We start from the raw sequence: 15,686 nt of genomic DNA, 5'->3' as shown, positions 1-15,686 counted from the left end.
TTGCTTGTCAAAATAAAAAACCTGGTCTCACTCTTGTATTTACAACTGCTTACCGTTACACACACATCCACACCTCTGTCTTACCAGAATTATTGGGAAAAATGCTACTCTTTCTGTGGTTATTTTTTTGCCTCAAAACAAAACCCCCCATAGATAAATTATTTTTATTCAGAACCCAAGTTTGGTTGTTCTTTTACGGGACACTTATACAGTTATGTAACTTAGCACATGGGACCTTATCAACCTTTACTAAGGCTAGGGATCAAAGTTTAACTTATGGGGGGGATTTAACCTATAATTGTCTTATGTGCATAGATCCATTTTTCCCAGGCATCTGAAGGTGGATGGGTCTCTGGCTACTTTTTAGAAAAAGGTTGATTTGTATCTTCTTTTTTTAAATGTTTTTTTATTTATTTTCGAGAGACAGAGAGAGACAGTGGGAGCAGGGGAGGGTCAGAGGGAGAGGGAGACACAGAATCCGAAGCAGGCTCCAAGCTGTCAGCACAGAGCCCGACACAGGGCTTGAACCCACGAACCGTGAGGTCATGACCTGAGCTGAAGCCGGATGCTTAACTGACTGAGCCACCCAGGCGCCTCAATTTGTATCTCAAAATGTTATAATATTATGTTTGCACATGTGTTTTAGTAGGCGGAGGTCTCTGCACTCTTAGGAGTCTCAGTTGAGGGTGTGTGAGGAAGGCCTGGTTTATTGTCTCACGAGGAAATGTGTACACAGGGAGGTGGAATGATTTGCACAGGATCACATGATGGGGTGGGACCAGGAACTGAGACCTCCAGGTCTTCAGTTAAATGGTTCCCTGATGCCTTTCTCACTGGAATGTGCTCCTTTGATTCTGGAGCTCCTTTAAGTTCCGTGGTACAGATGTGAGCTTAGGAAAGACCCCATTCCTTGGAAAATAGTTTGATACAAAACTCTCTCTCAACTTTTTCTTTTACATGATGTATTTCTTTAAAGTTTTAAAAGTTTATTTATTTTGAGAGAGAGTGAGAGCGAGTGGGGGACAGGCAGAGAGAGAGTGCCAGGCAGGCTCTGGCACTGTCAGGGCAGAGCCTCGGCGGGGCTTGAACTCCTGGTGACCTGAGCCAAAGTCAGATGCTTAACCAGCGGAGTCACCCATTACCCCTACATGATGTGTGTGTGTTTTTTTTAAATTAAAAAAGAACGGTATCATATCTTCAGAAACCTTTATAAATCAATAGAAATGTCGTTCAGTATCCTAATGCGTATCCAAAGCTCAGTCTTCTAACTTTTTGTTTATCCATCTACACTTGCCAGGAATCTCATTCGTTTGATAATATCATGTACGCTGATGACATGGGAAGTTTTATCTTTAGCTCCAGTATCACCTCTGAACTTTACATGACTACATTCTATTGTGTCATCGGCATTTCTGTTTGGTTGTCTAATAGGCACCTCAAACTTAGCATGACCAAATGTGAAGTATTGACTTCCCCATTATCGGCACCTAGTCCTAAACCTGCCCAACTATTCCGGTCCTGCTGTGTCCCCACTTCACCAAATGGCATCACCATGTGGGAGTCCACTTTGCTTGATTCCTGGCTTTGTCCCACATCCCATCCATTACCTAATCCTGTAGGAATAGAATCCATATTTCACTATTCTAAGCCAGCGTCAACTCATCTAGACTACTGTGGTAGTTTTTAAAAATTTTTTAAAAATATTTATTTATTTGAGAGAGATAGCATGAGTTGGGGGGGGGGAGCAGAGAGCAAGGGAGACACAGAATCCAAAGCAGATTCCAGGCTCTGAGTTGTCAGCACAGAGCCCAGCGTGGGGCTTGAACTCACAAACCACAAGGTCCTGACCTAAGCTGAAGTCGGACCTGCACCAAAGTCAGACGCCCGGCCGGTTGAGACACCACTTGCATCTGCTTGTGTCCACTATTGCCGTCATTAGTCTTTTTCCCCCGTAAGAATGGCATGATCCTTCTGAAACCTCAGTCAGACCGTGATGTTCCCCTGCTCCACGCTCTCCAATTGCTTCCCCAACCCCTCAGTCCTTACTTGGACCGAAAGGCCCTACTTGGTCTGCTCTGTGTCTGTCCGTCCGACGCAATTACAGTCACTCGGGCTCTCTTTGCTCCAGCTGCGCTGACCTTGCTGTTGTGTGTACACATTTTGCACATTCCCATCTCACAACTGCTGCAGTTACAGCTTCCTGTACCTAGAATGTTCCTCTCCAGGATTCTAACTTGCTTGCTCTCTCTTCATGCATTCGCTATTCAGATGTCTCATGTCTCAGAGGCCCTACCCAACTACCCCGTTTAAAATACCCGCCATCACCCTTAGCCCACTTTTTCTGCCTGATGTTTTATGTCTGGCCCTCGTACCGGAATGTGGCATGCGCCTTGTCACCTGGGGCATTGCTGTGTCCGTGTCGCCTGCATCAGTGCCTGGCAGCCAGGAAGTGCTCATTCGCTAGTCAGTGAGTTAATAATGACGTGTGACCATGAAATAGTGTTCCTTCATAAATTGTTGATGCATCCTTGCATGTCGGAAGGAAACTTTCAGCAGCAGGCTGTTGATGTGAGAGTAGGCTCATCGTCTGTCCCTCAGTGGCAGGAGCTCTGATGCAAGTTCAGCCTCATCTGCCCATTTCCCAGCAAGATGCCTTGTTCCTTGAGTGCATTAATTCATTTGCCTCAACCGTTTTTCATGCTCTTCCCACTGACTGGATTTTCTTTTACTGCTTGTACTTTTGGCAAACTCCTCTTCATCCTCCAGTGCCCTGCTTATGTTCTGGAGGTTGTAACTCTGTGGTCTGGAGCACAATTTCACTCTGATAATAGTAGCTGATGGCATTCGTGGAGGGCCTTTTTATGTGTCCAGCACTGTTACAAATGCTTTTCATTTGAACTCAGTAATCCTCTTAACTTTAGACGGAAGTACTGTTTTCATTCTCCTTTTACAGATGTGAAAAATTGAGGCACAGAAGTGTTAAGTGACTTGCTCAAGGTCACAGAATTAGTGGAGCTGGGGTCTGAGCCCAGCCAGGCTGACGCCAGAGGCCGGTTTCCACCAGCTGTCCTGCCTCTCTTAAATGGGACCCTGGGTTGAATTCTTAGTATTTCCTCTGTGTCTAAGAGTTATTATTGTCTGATGGAAAGACCATAGGCATCAGAGTCAGATTTATGTGGATTAAAATTCCTGATTTTCTACCTACTACGTAGCCTTGGGCAAATTACTTCTTTCTTTGAGCCTCATTTTCTGATCGGTTGTAATTTCACTTATGCCTCTGAACCTGGTGAAGAAAATTCTGTAATTCCCATTTTGCAGATGAAGATAACAGAATTGGAGGTATCTATGACTTAACCCAAGCAGTAGAGCCAGGGATAAAAGTTCTGTTTGATTCCTTACCCAATAAAGTTTCACTTGAAGCTAGAGTATGTGAGGCAGGCCTTTAAGGATGCATGGGATTTCAGTAGCTCAGGGAGTCTAAAGGAAGTGCTTGGAAGGAAGGATGAGAGTCTTAGGCGGCCGCAGGTAGAACTGTGTCCCACGTTGGTAGTAAGGTTTCATTTTTGTTTCATATGGAAGCCTTAATTTCGTTAGGGATCGTTGGTAACTCAATGAAGTGTATTTCATAAGCAGTATCATTCATTACATGCTTGAAGCATTACATACCGGAAGTAAAGCTAAGTAAGAAACCCAGAATATAAATTGGGAATGTAAATCACTCAGTCTTATGTGCTCATCTAATTTGAAGTTGGTTTTATAAGAAGATTCAGGAAGCCAGTCTTTCAGATGACTTGGAGAGGCACCTATGAAAAGAGAAAAATGATAGAAGCCATGCACCTGTCTCTGAATTAATTTTTGAGTGGGCACTGGTTAAAATGACTTCTGGGGACTTTCTGATTTGGGTTAACACGCCCAATACCGATGACCAATACCAGTGCCGTTTTATGTAATCATGCTTTTTAGATTGCAGTCCATTCATCTTGTGAAATTCCTCATCTCCCTCTCCTACGCATTTTCCTTATCCAGGCTGTTGACTTGTGAACTCATTTCTGCAAAGTGAGTCAGATGTCAGAACATCAGTTGTTGTCTGTACTTCTGAATAAAGTACAAATAAAGTACTCTCTTGAGCTACTCCCCTCCTAACACACGCACGCGCACACACACACACACGCACACAGAGTCTTTCTCCTGAGCAGCAGTATAGCATAACAGTTAAGAGTGTGAATTTAAGAATCAGGTTATCTGGATTTGAAGCCAGGTTCAATCACTTGACTAGATTTGGGACCTCAGGCAAGTTCTCTCTGTGGCGCAGTACCTTCCTCTGTAAACTAACTCCGGTAGCAGTACCTTAGCCTTGTTTTGAGGATTAACTGCACGAGCATCTGTAAAGCAATTGGAATTGTACTGTCATCTGTAGGTGGTATGTGAGTGGTAGGTGGCACTGTCACCACCCTGTGTACGTTGTCTTTATCTGACTTGTGAATGGTGGTTGATGTGGTAGGTAACTGTCATTAATCCAGGTGAGGCACGGGGACACTAAGTAACTCAGCTGAACTCCAGAACATTTCTCTGAACTCCCCTAGGTATCACCCACCACCGTTCTAAGGGTAGAAGATAGCAGGCTGTTTGTTCGGTCTTTCCCGTCCCTCACTTCTAGGCACTTCTAAGGGGGTGATGATTCTTTACAGCGACCCTCAAATTCCTCCCTTACTTCTTCTCTTACTTCCTCTGCAACCAGTCTGGTTCAGATGTCTGGCCTTCTATCCCTGCAATTGTCTTTGGACTTGTTTCCCTGCCTCTCGTTGTCCCTCCTTAAAATCTATTTAATGCTATTGCTCTTTCTCTAAAGGTTGGTGACACTGTCCTTTGAGTAGTCTGCTATTGGCATCTTGTCACTGTTAGGTCTAAATCCCTTTGCTGGGGTTTCAAGGCCCTGTGGTTTAGCCCTGCCCTCCGCCTCTCCCCATCCTTCTGCAGAAAACGTCGGCGTTTGTACTGCCCTGTCACACATGCCCGCCCTGCTTGTGGTCTCATCTCATCTGTCATCTGCCGAGCCCCTGCGGCACAGCGGATCGTGCTGCCTTGGTGAACTCTTTCTAGACGGCGCCTGCCTTTTCTCGCATTTATCTACAGTGGCAGCTAGGCAACTGGACACAGTATTTCCTCTTCCCCTTATTTTTTTAGTACTATGCACTTGAATGGTCTTATCTGTTGATATGTGTGTATTGCTTGTCCCTTGAGTCAATTATTAGTAAAGAAATTCTCCAGAAGTTGCTATTGAAATAAAACGTATTTTTCATGACTATAGGTAGTCCTGTCTTGAATTTTGTTGTATTCTGAACACAACAGAATCATTGCTGTCGTTAGCGCTAAAAGGAGAGCGGTTGATGTGTAAGAAGTTAGGTGTTCTTCCAGTTGTAGCTCGTGGTCAGAGGCAGCTGAGCGGGACAGAGTGTGTGCCACGGAACTGGACCGCCTGGGCTCCCGCCCTGCCCTGCCCGTTGGCCCTGTTGTGTTGCCTCTCTGTGCCTCAGTCTCCTCCCTGGTAAAGTAATGGAGACAACGGTCCCTGTGTCCTAGAGCTGGTGAAGTTCAAATGAGACCACGTAGGTAAAGTTCTTAGCGCGGTACTTGGAATATAATACTAATTGGTATTGTCTTACAAGTTTTTCATTTATTTTTATTTAAAATAATTTTAACTCCAGTATAGTTAACATGCAATGCTATATTAGTTTCAGGTGTACAATATGGTGATTCAACAGTTCTGCAGTACTCAGTGCTCATCATGACAAGGGTACCCCCCCTTTTTTTTTTAAAAGAGTTTATTTTGAAAGAGAGAGGGAGAAAGAAAGAAGCAACAGGGAAGGAGCAGAGAGAGAGGGAGAGAGGATCTGAAGCAGACTCTGCACTGACAGTAGAGACCCGTTGCGGGACTCGAACTCATGAACCATGGGATCATGACCTGAGCCAAAGTCACATGTTTAACCGACTGAACCACCAAGGCGCCGCCGCACAAGTGTACTCCGTAATCCCCATCACCTGTTTCCTCCGTCCCTCACCCCTCTCGCCTCTGGGAACCATCAGTTTGTTCTCTGCAGTTAAGAAAGAGTCTGTTTCTTGGTTTGTCTCTCTCTCCTTTTTCCCCTTGTGCTTGTTTGTTTTGTTTCCTAAATTGCACATATGAGTGAAATCTGTATGATATTTGTCTTTCTCTGACTGATTTGGCGTTGTACTCTGTAGCTCCATCCATGTCATTGCAAATGGCAAGATTTCATTCTTTTTATGGCTGAGTAATATTTAATTATGCATATATTTATGTACACACACACACATGCACACCGCACATCTTTATCCATTCATCTATACACCTGGGCTGCTTCTGTAATTTGGCCATTCTGGAGAACGCTACAGTAGACCTAAGGGTGCGTGTATCCCTTTGAATTAGTGTTTCTGTATTTTTTGGGTAAATACCCAGAAGTGTGATTACTGGGCCACAGGGTAGTTGCATTTTAACTTTTTGAGGGACCTCCAGACTGTTTCCACAGCGGCTGCACCAGTTTGCATTCCCACCAGCAGGGCACAGGGGTTCCCCTCCCCCTTGCCAGCAGTTGTGTTTCTTGTGTTTTCTATTTTAGCCGTTCTGACTGGTGTGAGGTGATGTCTCACTGTAATTTTGATTGCGTTTCCCTGATGACGAGTGATACTGAGCTTCTTTTCATGTGTCTGTCTGCCATCTGGATGTCTTCTGTGGAGAAGGGTTCTTGATGTCTTTACGAGTTGGCTTTGTCACCAGTCTTGTGAGGGGAAGGCAGAAATTAACTTCTTAAACATCAAGTGTTTGTAAAAGAATTTTTTAAAATGTTTTATTTATTTTTGAGAGAGAGGGAGAGACAATGTAGCAGGGGAGGGTCAGAGAGAGAAGGAGACACAGAATCTGAAGCAGGCTCCAGGCTCTGAGTTAGCTGTCAGCACAGAGCCCATTGTGGGGCTCGAACCCATGAACCGTGAGATCATAACCTGAGCCAAAGTCAGACGCTTAACCGACTGAGCCACCCAGGTGCCCCAACATCAAGTGGTTTTTAATGTACTTATTTGTGGTAGGAAAAGTCCCTCCGGTTTTGAGGTTGAGCTCCGACGTGCTCTTGATTCCTTTGTTTCTTGTAGGTTTACGACCACAGAGCTTATTCCTCTGTCTTCGCACGGCTTGGCCACCAGAGCAGTATGAATGTCAGCGAGCTCAAAGTCAGGCTGTCCAAAGCTGGACAGGAACACCTGCTGCAGTTCTGGAATGAGCTGGGGGAGGCCCAGCAGGGAGAACTCTATGCAGAGCTCCAGGCCATGAACTTTGAGGAGCTGAACTTCTTTTTCCAGAAGGCCATCGAAGGATTCAACCAGTCGTCTCAGCAAGAAAAAATGGATGCACGCATGGAGCCGGTCCCTCGAGAGGTGCTGGGCAGTGCCACCAGGGACCAAGATCGGCTGCAGGCCTGGGAGAGTGAAGGTACTGAGCATGGGATCTTGTCTTCAAGTCTGTCATGAGGGGCCTGGGGGCTCAGGCGGTGAAGTGTCCGACTCTTGATTTCAGCTCAGGTCATGCTCCTACGGTTTCATGAGTTCGAGCCCCTCATGGAGCTCTGTGCTGGCAGCACGGAGCCTGCTTGCGATCCTCTCGTTTTCCTTCCCTCCCTCTGCCCCTCTCTTGCTTTCTTTCTCTCTCAAATAAGCATTAAAAGGAAACGTTCGTAATGAGCCACCCCAGTGGTATTGAAGTGGCCGGGTCACGTGACGATGACTTGGGCTCTCCTCCTGCCTTGTGCCTGGTGACTGCCGAGGCAGTGACAGCGGATGGTGCGGAGACTCTGCAGCCTCCCCCCCGCCGGTCCCTATGTGCTCCTCTCATTTCTGTTCCCCACTCAGGGTCTTATTCAGGTCTTAATGCGCCTCTGGTCTCTCTCCTTGCTCAGTTCCATGCTGCTTCTAGATCCCCCATCCTGAAGCGCGACTTACGTGCTTCAGTGTATCTTGGCTGAACCTACAACCTTCCCCCGCCGGTATTTCCAGCCTGGTCACTCCTCCTGCCCCATGCGTCTTGGCTGGACCCAATAATTTCCTCTCCTTCCTTTGGGAAATTCTATGAGTTCTCAAGAGCTAGGTCCAACATGGTCTTCCTTAGAAAGCCCTCTCTAATTTTTCTAGAAATCAAGTTCAGGGGCAAAGTATGAATGAAAACATATGGCAGGGACTAGGAACACCCCCTCCCTGGCATGCTGCCCTTTGAAATCCTGGTGGACAAGGGCACCTGGGTGGCTCAGTCGGTTAAGTGTCCAACTTCAGCGCAGGTCATGATCTCACAGTTCATGGGTTCAAGCCCCACATCGGGCTCTGTGGTGACAGCCTGGAGCCTGGAGCCTGCTTCAGATTCTGTGTCTTCCTCCCTCTCTCTCTGCTCCTCCCCTGCTCGCTCTCTCTTGATCTCTCTCAAAAATAAACATTAAAAAGATGTTTTTCTTCCTGAATGTTATGTCTTTCCTGCCTTCGCTCATGCTCCTCGTGAGCTTGGACTGGCCTCTGCCCCTCACCCGTCTAGCCGGCTCCCCTTGAAAGGCCATATCCCCAGGCTGTGTGTGGCGTGGCTCTGCCGTGTGGACAGCGTGTCCTCCTCCTCTAAGGTTCCTTGATTGTGACCTTTTTCTTCGGTGAGCCATGTTGGAGTTACTTGTGTGTGTTTCACTTTGCGTCCGTTCTTTTCTCGGAACACGAGTCGTTTACGTCCGTCTGCCTCGCTGCATAGTGGACTCCTGACCGGCAGCTCGTGACCTTGCCCGGGCACCTCGCAGAGCGTTCAGCACGCAGTTAGTTACCCGTGGGCAGATACATGTTCTCGGTGCTTCTTCTCCAAAGTGCATCCTAACATCTGTCCTCGTGCCTAGTTCCGGGTGTGCCTTTGAGAGCGGCGGAGCGGCGGGAGGTGCCGTTTGGGCCGCTCGGCCTCTGCGGGTCAGTGTGGCTAGACGGCGCGGCTCGGGCCTTGCGTGCTCGCTCACCTCCTCGTCACTGCCGGGCCCCGTTTCCTCCACTCTGGAGTGGGCAGACGGGACTCCTACTTTTCTTTCCGTTTCAAAAAATGTTACTTTATTGCAGAAAATAATATGAATATAACAGAAATGTTACAGAGAAATTGCCCTAAATCTTATCAAATCTATTTTTATTTGCTCACATTGCCACCTAGTACTTGGTTATATGTATATATACTTTTATAGACGTGTAATCATATTGTAGATACAGTCTTGTAGTCTGTAGTTGTACCACACTGTTGCTATTTAAAAAATTTTTTTAATGTTTATTTTTGAGAGAGATCAAATGAGCAGGGGAGAGGCAGAGAGAGAGGGAGACACAGAAGCTGAAGCAGGCTCCAAGCTCCAGGCTGCCAGCACAGAGCCTGATGTAGGGCTTCAACCCACAAACCGTGAGATCATGATCTGAGCTGAAGTTGGACACTTAACCGACTGAGCCACCCAGGCGCCCTTGTCCACCAGGATTTCAAAGGGCAGCATGCCAGGGAGGGGCTGTTCCTAGTCCCTGCCATATGTCTTCATTCATACTTTGCCTCTGAACTTGATTTCTTGATTTCTAGAAAAATTAGAGAGGGCTTTCTAAGGAAGACCATGTTGGACCTAGCTCTTGAGAAGTCAGAATTTCCTGAAGGAAGGAGCACTTTATTTTTTATTTATTTGTTTGTTTGTTTGTTTGTTAATATGTTTATTTGGGTGGAGGAGGAGAAGCAGAGAGAGAAGGAGACACAGATCTGAAGCAGGCTCCAGGCTCGAGCTGTCAGCACAGAGCCCGACGCGGGCCTAGAACCCATGAACCGCGAGATCATGACCTGAGCTGAAGTCGGACGCCTAACTGACCGGCCCACCCAGGCGCCCCTATTCTGTCTTTCATTCTTCAGCACCCCTGCCTCCACAAAAAAGAAATGATTGCTGTTATCACCCTTCCGTATACCTCTCCATGTCTTTCTCAGGGCACGTAGAGTCGCTGATTTTCAAACACTTTGGAAGGGTTCCACTGCCGGGGAGACTGGGTGGTGTGGGAGGGGGTGGGTACTAGGCAGCTGGGTCTCTAACGCCTTCATCTCCCCACTAAGAGCAGTTCTACTTCGATGTGCTTTACGTGTGTGACCGTTACTCGAAGTTTTATTTAAAAGGGGTTACAGATGAAAAGATATTGAGAAGAACTGAGTGGTCTCTAGGAAGTGCCTCTTTAGACCCAGGTGCTTGGCAGTGGCTTCACGCTCTTCTTAGAGTGGCTCTGCCACCAAGCTGTGCAACCGCGCCCGCCTGGGGGAGAGCTGCAGTCACACCCTGGCCCGTCCCGACTTGGGGTTCGTTAATCCTCCCTCCACCCTGGCTTTCAGAAAGGCTGCCCCAACCGAACAAAAGTCACACGGGGCTCTTCGTACCCTCCGGTATCCCAGCTGCCTGTATTTCTCCCTGTGATTTTAGGCGGATGAAGTCTTCGAAGTAACTTCTATGGACCTGGAGGGAGTCCTGCTAAGCGAAATGAGTCCGGCAGAGAAGGACAGATACCATCTGTTGTCACTCATAGGTCTAACAGGAGAGACCTAACGGAGGACCCTGGGAGGGGGGAAGGAGGGGAAAGAGTTGGGGAGAGGGAGGGAGGCAAATCATGAGAGACCTTTGAATGCTGAGAACAAGCTGAGGGCTGAGGAGGGAGGGGAGAAGGGGGAGGGAGGTGATGGTCATGGAGAGGGGCACTTGTGGGGAAGAACATTGGGTATTATGTGAAAACCAACTTGGTAATAAACTATTTAAATAAAAAAAAACATTAAAAAAATAAATAAACATTAAAAAAAAAGGCAGGAGGGGTGCCTGGGTGGCTCAGTCGGTTGAGCGGCTGACTTTAGCTCAGGTCTTGATCTCACAGCCCGTGGGAAAGCCAAAGCTTTGACCTTGTATAATGGGGACCATGAACAGCGATCACAACGTCTTGTCATTGGAGTCTCCTTTATGATCTTTTTGTTGGAATCCGTGGAACTAGTGTGCATCTGTGACTTCTCACTTAAACTGAAATCAAGGGAACAATATTTATTTGTGGTTTAAACAGTAGGGGCGAAGAAGGAGACTTTGTCTTTCTTCATTTGCTTAGCCAGAAACTTCCACCTGTGTGCAAATTCATAACAAAGTAAAGTTTTTGCAGTAAGTTGTCCAGGGGAAGAGACTGATTGCCTTGAGGGGATTCTGATGATTATATTTCAAGTAGGAGGGAAATCCTGGCAGTTGCATCAGAGACCATGTCCTCTGCTTCCCCCTCCTCAGGATGGGGGAAATGAAAGCCTTGTACAGCATTTGCAGTGTCTGGTGGTTATTGACACTAAAACAGACATTTTCACACCTAGAGTGGCTAATTATTTCTGAAGGATAAATATGTAAGTGATGACTGTGCTTCCTGTTGAGAGCTTATTCTAATTCTTTTTAAGATTTTATTTTATTACTAATTTTTAAAAATTTTTAATGTTTTTATTTATTTTTAAGAGACAGAGACAGTGGGAGCAGGGGAGGGTCAGAGAGAGAAGGAGACACAGAATCCGAAGCAGGCTCCAGGCTCTGAGCTAGCTGTCAGCACAGAGCCTGATGCAGGCGGGGCTTGAATCCACGAACCGTGAGATCATGACCTGAGCTGAAGCCGGATGCTTAACTGACTGAGCCACCCAGATGCCCCTAAGATTTTATTTTTAACTTATTTCTAAACTTTAGATACCTCATGTGAGGTTCAAACTTACAATCCTGAGATCAAGACTCATATGCCCCAGGGGTACCTGGGGGGCTCAGTTGAAGACTTCGGCTCGGGTCATGATCTTGCAGATCGTGGGTTCAAGCCCCACGTCAGGCTCTGTGCTGATAGCTCAGAGTCTGGAGACTGCTTTGGATTCTGGGTCTCCGTCATTCTCTGCCCCAGCCCTGCTCATGCTCTCTCTCTCTCTCTCAAAAATAAACAGACATTAAAAAATGAAAAAAAAAGTCACATGCTTCACTGACTGAGCCAGCCAGGCACCCCTTTGATTTAATTCTTCCTTTTTTTTTTTTTTTTTTTAATGTTTATTCCTTTTTGAGAGAGAGCATGTGAGTGGAGGGGGACAACGGATCTGAAGCAGGCTCTCAGCCGACAGCTCAGAGCCCGACGTGAGGCTCAAACTCACGAACCATGAGATTATGACCTGAGCTAAAGTCGGACGCTCAACTGACTGAACTATCCAGGTGCCCCCCTCTTTAGTTTAATTCTTAAGGCATTCTGGCCACTTGTAGAAAATGGAATGTAGAGGAATAACTGAAGATTTTCTATTTTACAAATCTGAGATCTGGAAAGAGAAGTAATTAGAAGCTTCTATGAGAATATCATTTTAGTAAAGATACATTGGGAAAATATTTGCTGGATTAAAAAAGACCATTTTTATCAAAGAAATGTATGCTTATACCAAGCACAAAAGTCTTCCAATTTTATATTATAATAATATATTAATATCTAATATTAGCCTCTTTTGCCTGTGAGACATTTACAAAATTAATTTGAATGGTGCTTCTCTACCATATAGCACTGTGATAGAAAAGTAAGTGGATTGTTTAGAAAAATATATTCATAACATTACCGCCTACATTTTCTGGAATCTAGTGCAGTGATATTATTAATAGGTTTGTTTTATTTTAAAAGTAATGCACACCAGGGGACCTGGGTGGCTCAGTCCATTAAGCGGCTTACCCTTGATTTGGTCTCAGGTCATAATCTCACGGTTTGTGAGATCGAGCCCCACGTCGGGCTCTGCACTGGCAGCATGGAGCCTGCTTCGGATCTTCTCTCTGTCCGAAAGTACAGCTTTTGTACTTACTTTCTCTCAAAATAAATAAGTAAACATTAAGAAAACTAAAAGTAACACTTGCTTATTAAAAAATTTTTTTATAACGTTTATTTTTGAGCGAGAGAGAGAGACAGGATGAGTGGAGGAGGGTCAGAGAAAGGGAGACACAGAATCTGAAGCGTTCCAGGCTCTGAGCTATCAGCATAGCCCAATGAGGGGCTCGAACCCACGGGCTGTGAGATGACAGATGCTTAGCCGACTGAGCCACCCAGGCGCCCCATCACTTGCCTATTTTAGAGAAATTGGAAAAATGTAACTAAAAATTTTGAAGGAAAAAATACAAATGTCTGCCATCCCACAGTTCAGAGATAAATACTCACTAGTAATATTTGATATTATTTTCTTAATCTTGTGGCTTGCTTATGAATTTGTCATGAAAAATTTCGAGTGTATTTTGAAACAAACATTTAGAGACAAAAACAGTGTGATGAGCTCTCACATACGTATCACCTGGTTTTATATCCAGAGTTTGCTACCCTTGCTCCAAGTAGCCCTCCGTTTCTTTTTCTTTGCAGTAGTGTTTTAAGACAAATCTCAACATGATGTTGTTTTTGCCCTCACTGAGTTCAGTGCTCACCTCTGTGTGTAGGGTATCCTCTTACTGCTCACAGGGCTGTTAGTGTACCTAATACAATTCACAGTAATCCTCCCATACCTAAAACTGGCTCAAATAGCCATTTCCTTAGTAGTCTGCTGCTTGTACTTGACATTTTCGGGAAGTAGTTAATCTCTAAAGCAACAGTTTCACTATTCTGAAAAGGTAAAGACTTAACATACCTTTTCAAGTAACTTTCTTGGCTGGTCTTCCTTTATTTCCCCTTGTCCAATAGCCTATTCACCTGACTCATCGTCCTGGGAGTGCCGACAGCTCAGACGGAAGGTTCTGGCTGGTGCTGTGCCTCGTGCGCACCTGTGCCATCCTCCTGGTCTCGGGCGAGTGCCCAAGTCCACCTGTGTGAGAGGAACCAGGCCAAGCAGGACGTGATCCAGGAAGTGTTTGGCCATTTCAGGCCCGAGTACACTGTTTCCTTTGTTTCTTATAAATGTTACCAGGAAAGGTCCTCAGGCCTTTGGGCCTGCGATCCCTGACTCTCCAAGGAGAGAGATGTCCTCCAGCCCCAGAAACTGCTCATTCAGCCTTGATTTTTTTTTTTTAAACCTCTGGTTTGGACTGGAATGGTCCCCTCTATGGGGAAGTCACTACATACCCTGTTCTAAAAGGACGGGAAGATGTCACATGGCTGTACTTTCTTTTTTCTTTCTTTTTTTTTTTAAACATTTGTTTATTTTTGAGAGACAGAGAGAGCGTAAACGGGAGGGCAGAGAGAGAGAGGGAGACACAGAACCTGAGCAGGCTCCAGGCTCCGAGCTGTCAGCACAGAGCCCGACACAGGGCTCAAACCCATGAACTGTGAGATTATGACCTGAGCTGAAGCCGGCTGCTCAATCGACTGAGCCACCCACGCATCCCATTTCTCCTTTTTTTTCTATATTTCTGCAGAAAAAGTTTGGGGATAGAAGCTTATCATTTCCTGTCACATGGGTTACGAACGTTAAGAATTAGTTAACATTTTCCCCATAGGTGCAGAGCTGTCCGCGTAAAATTTGTGCTGTGACAAAAACAGTTGGAAATCCAGTGTTATTGGCACCTAACTAAGCAGCTCACTGAGTTTTATTGGCCCACTTAATTTCAAGCGGTATTTTACCTGTCACTGTGAGACAGATACTAATTTATGTGGTGCACATTTTTCAGCATCGCACGTTTATGGTAGTGACCCCGCTGGGGTGCGGAGGGCTCCGGCCAGCCAGCACACGGTCTGATGCCGTTAACAGCCTGGGCCGCTGCAGTTCCAGAACGAAATGCTCGAGGCTTCTTTCTGTCCTGGCGTCTTTCTCTGTCGGCTCCTCAGTGAGACGCATAAGCTGCAAGAGGTTAAGGCAGAAACCTTCTCACTGTCGGCACGTGTGGATCATGCTGTAACTCACTGTCACAGCTGGGTCACGCAGAGGGGAGACGGGCATGTCGCTGTGCAGTCGCACGCCCACGGGCATAATCTCAGGGCTGCTCCTCGGACACTGTGATTGGATGGGCAGTGAGGTCCACGGATGGAAAAATGTTGAAGGAAGAATGGCGAACGGGGGCTGAGGAGGCATTTATTTGAATAAAGAATGAGGCCGTTGGGAGCTGCTGGGTGGAGCGCTGCAAACCCGGAAACGTGGGGGAGCGGGGGGGGGGGCACTCGTCCTGTGATACGGTGATTGCCGGCTAGGACCTGGGGGGCCCGCTCTGCGCAGTGTCCTGCCGTCCTCGGCTCCGGTGGCTGAGGGAGATAGCCGGCCTTGGGGCTGCAGAGAAAAGAAGGACATGAGAAAGGAGGACGGAGCCACAGTAACAAAGAAACAACTGAAGACACATGTGCTCTGCGAAGAGACGAAATAGGACAAAGAGAACAAAGGCCTCCATGTCCAGAACATTCCTCTGGGGCTGTTTTTGAAGGCGTTTTGCAGTATTTCTGATTCTGACCCCTTTGGTGGTGGGTGAGGGTTCAGACGGACCGGACTCACTTATCTGCAGTTCTGAAAGGACGCAAAGCCTGCTTTGCAGCAAAACCGAACTTGAACAGACACGAAACTGTTGATGAACTCTATCCCACTTACAGGGATGACGTGTCTTGTCAGGCTTGCTGGAGGTGATGCGGGATGTCGTGTGTGTACTGTTTCGTTCTCTACATTTTGAAGAGTAATGCTTTCT

At 46.4% G+C, this 15,686-nt stretch overlaps 1 protein-coding gene across 15 annotated transcripts in view; it reads left to right on the top strand.

Moving 5' to 3' along the window:
* The window catches only part of LOC115288407 (serine/threonine-protein kinase Kist), a 103,953-nt gene that overhangs the window by 65,820 nt on the left and 22,447 nt on the right, over nucleotides 1–15,686 (top strand). For 14 of the 15 annotated variants that reach the window (XR_003906989.1, XR_003906982.1, XR_003906986.1 and 11 more), the window contains one exon: nucleotides 7,165–7,501. Coding sequence is in view for 7 of the 15 variants with exons in the window: in XM_029935711.1 (XP_029791571.1) it covers nucleotides 7,165–7,501 (337 nt within the window). In the remaining 8 variants the exon portion in view is untranslated. Of the gene's footprint in view, nucleotides 1–7,164; nucleotides 7,502–10,505; nucleotides 10,609–15,686 lie in introns of those variants that run through there. The other variant, XM_029935714.1, reaches the window with a different exon arrangement.

This window comes from Suricata suricatta, chromosome 3 (assembly GCF_006229205.1).
Source record: "Suricata suricatta isolate VVHF042 chromosome 3, meerkat_22Aug2017_6uvM2_HiC, whole genome shotgun sequence".
In the NCBI taxonomy this organism is placed as follows: domain Eukaryota; kingdom Metazoa; phylum Chordata; class Mammalia; order Carnivora; family Herpestidae; genus Suricata; species Suricata suricatta.
The sequence above is the reverse complement of the archived record's forward strand: the minus strand, read 5'-3'. Positions and strand labels throughout refer to the sequence as shown.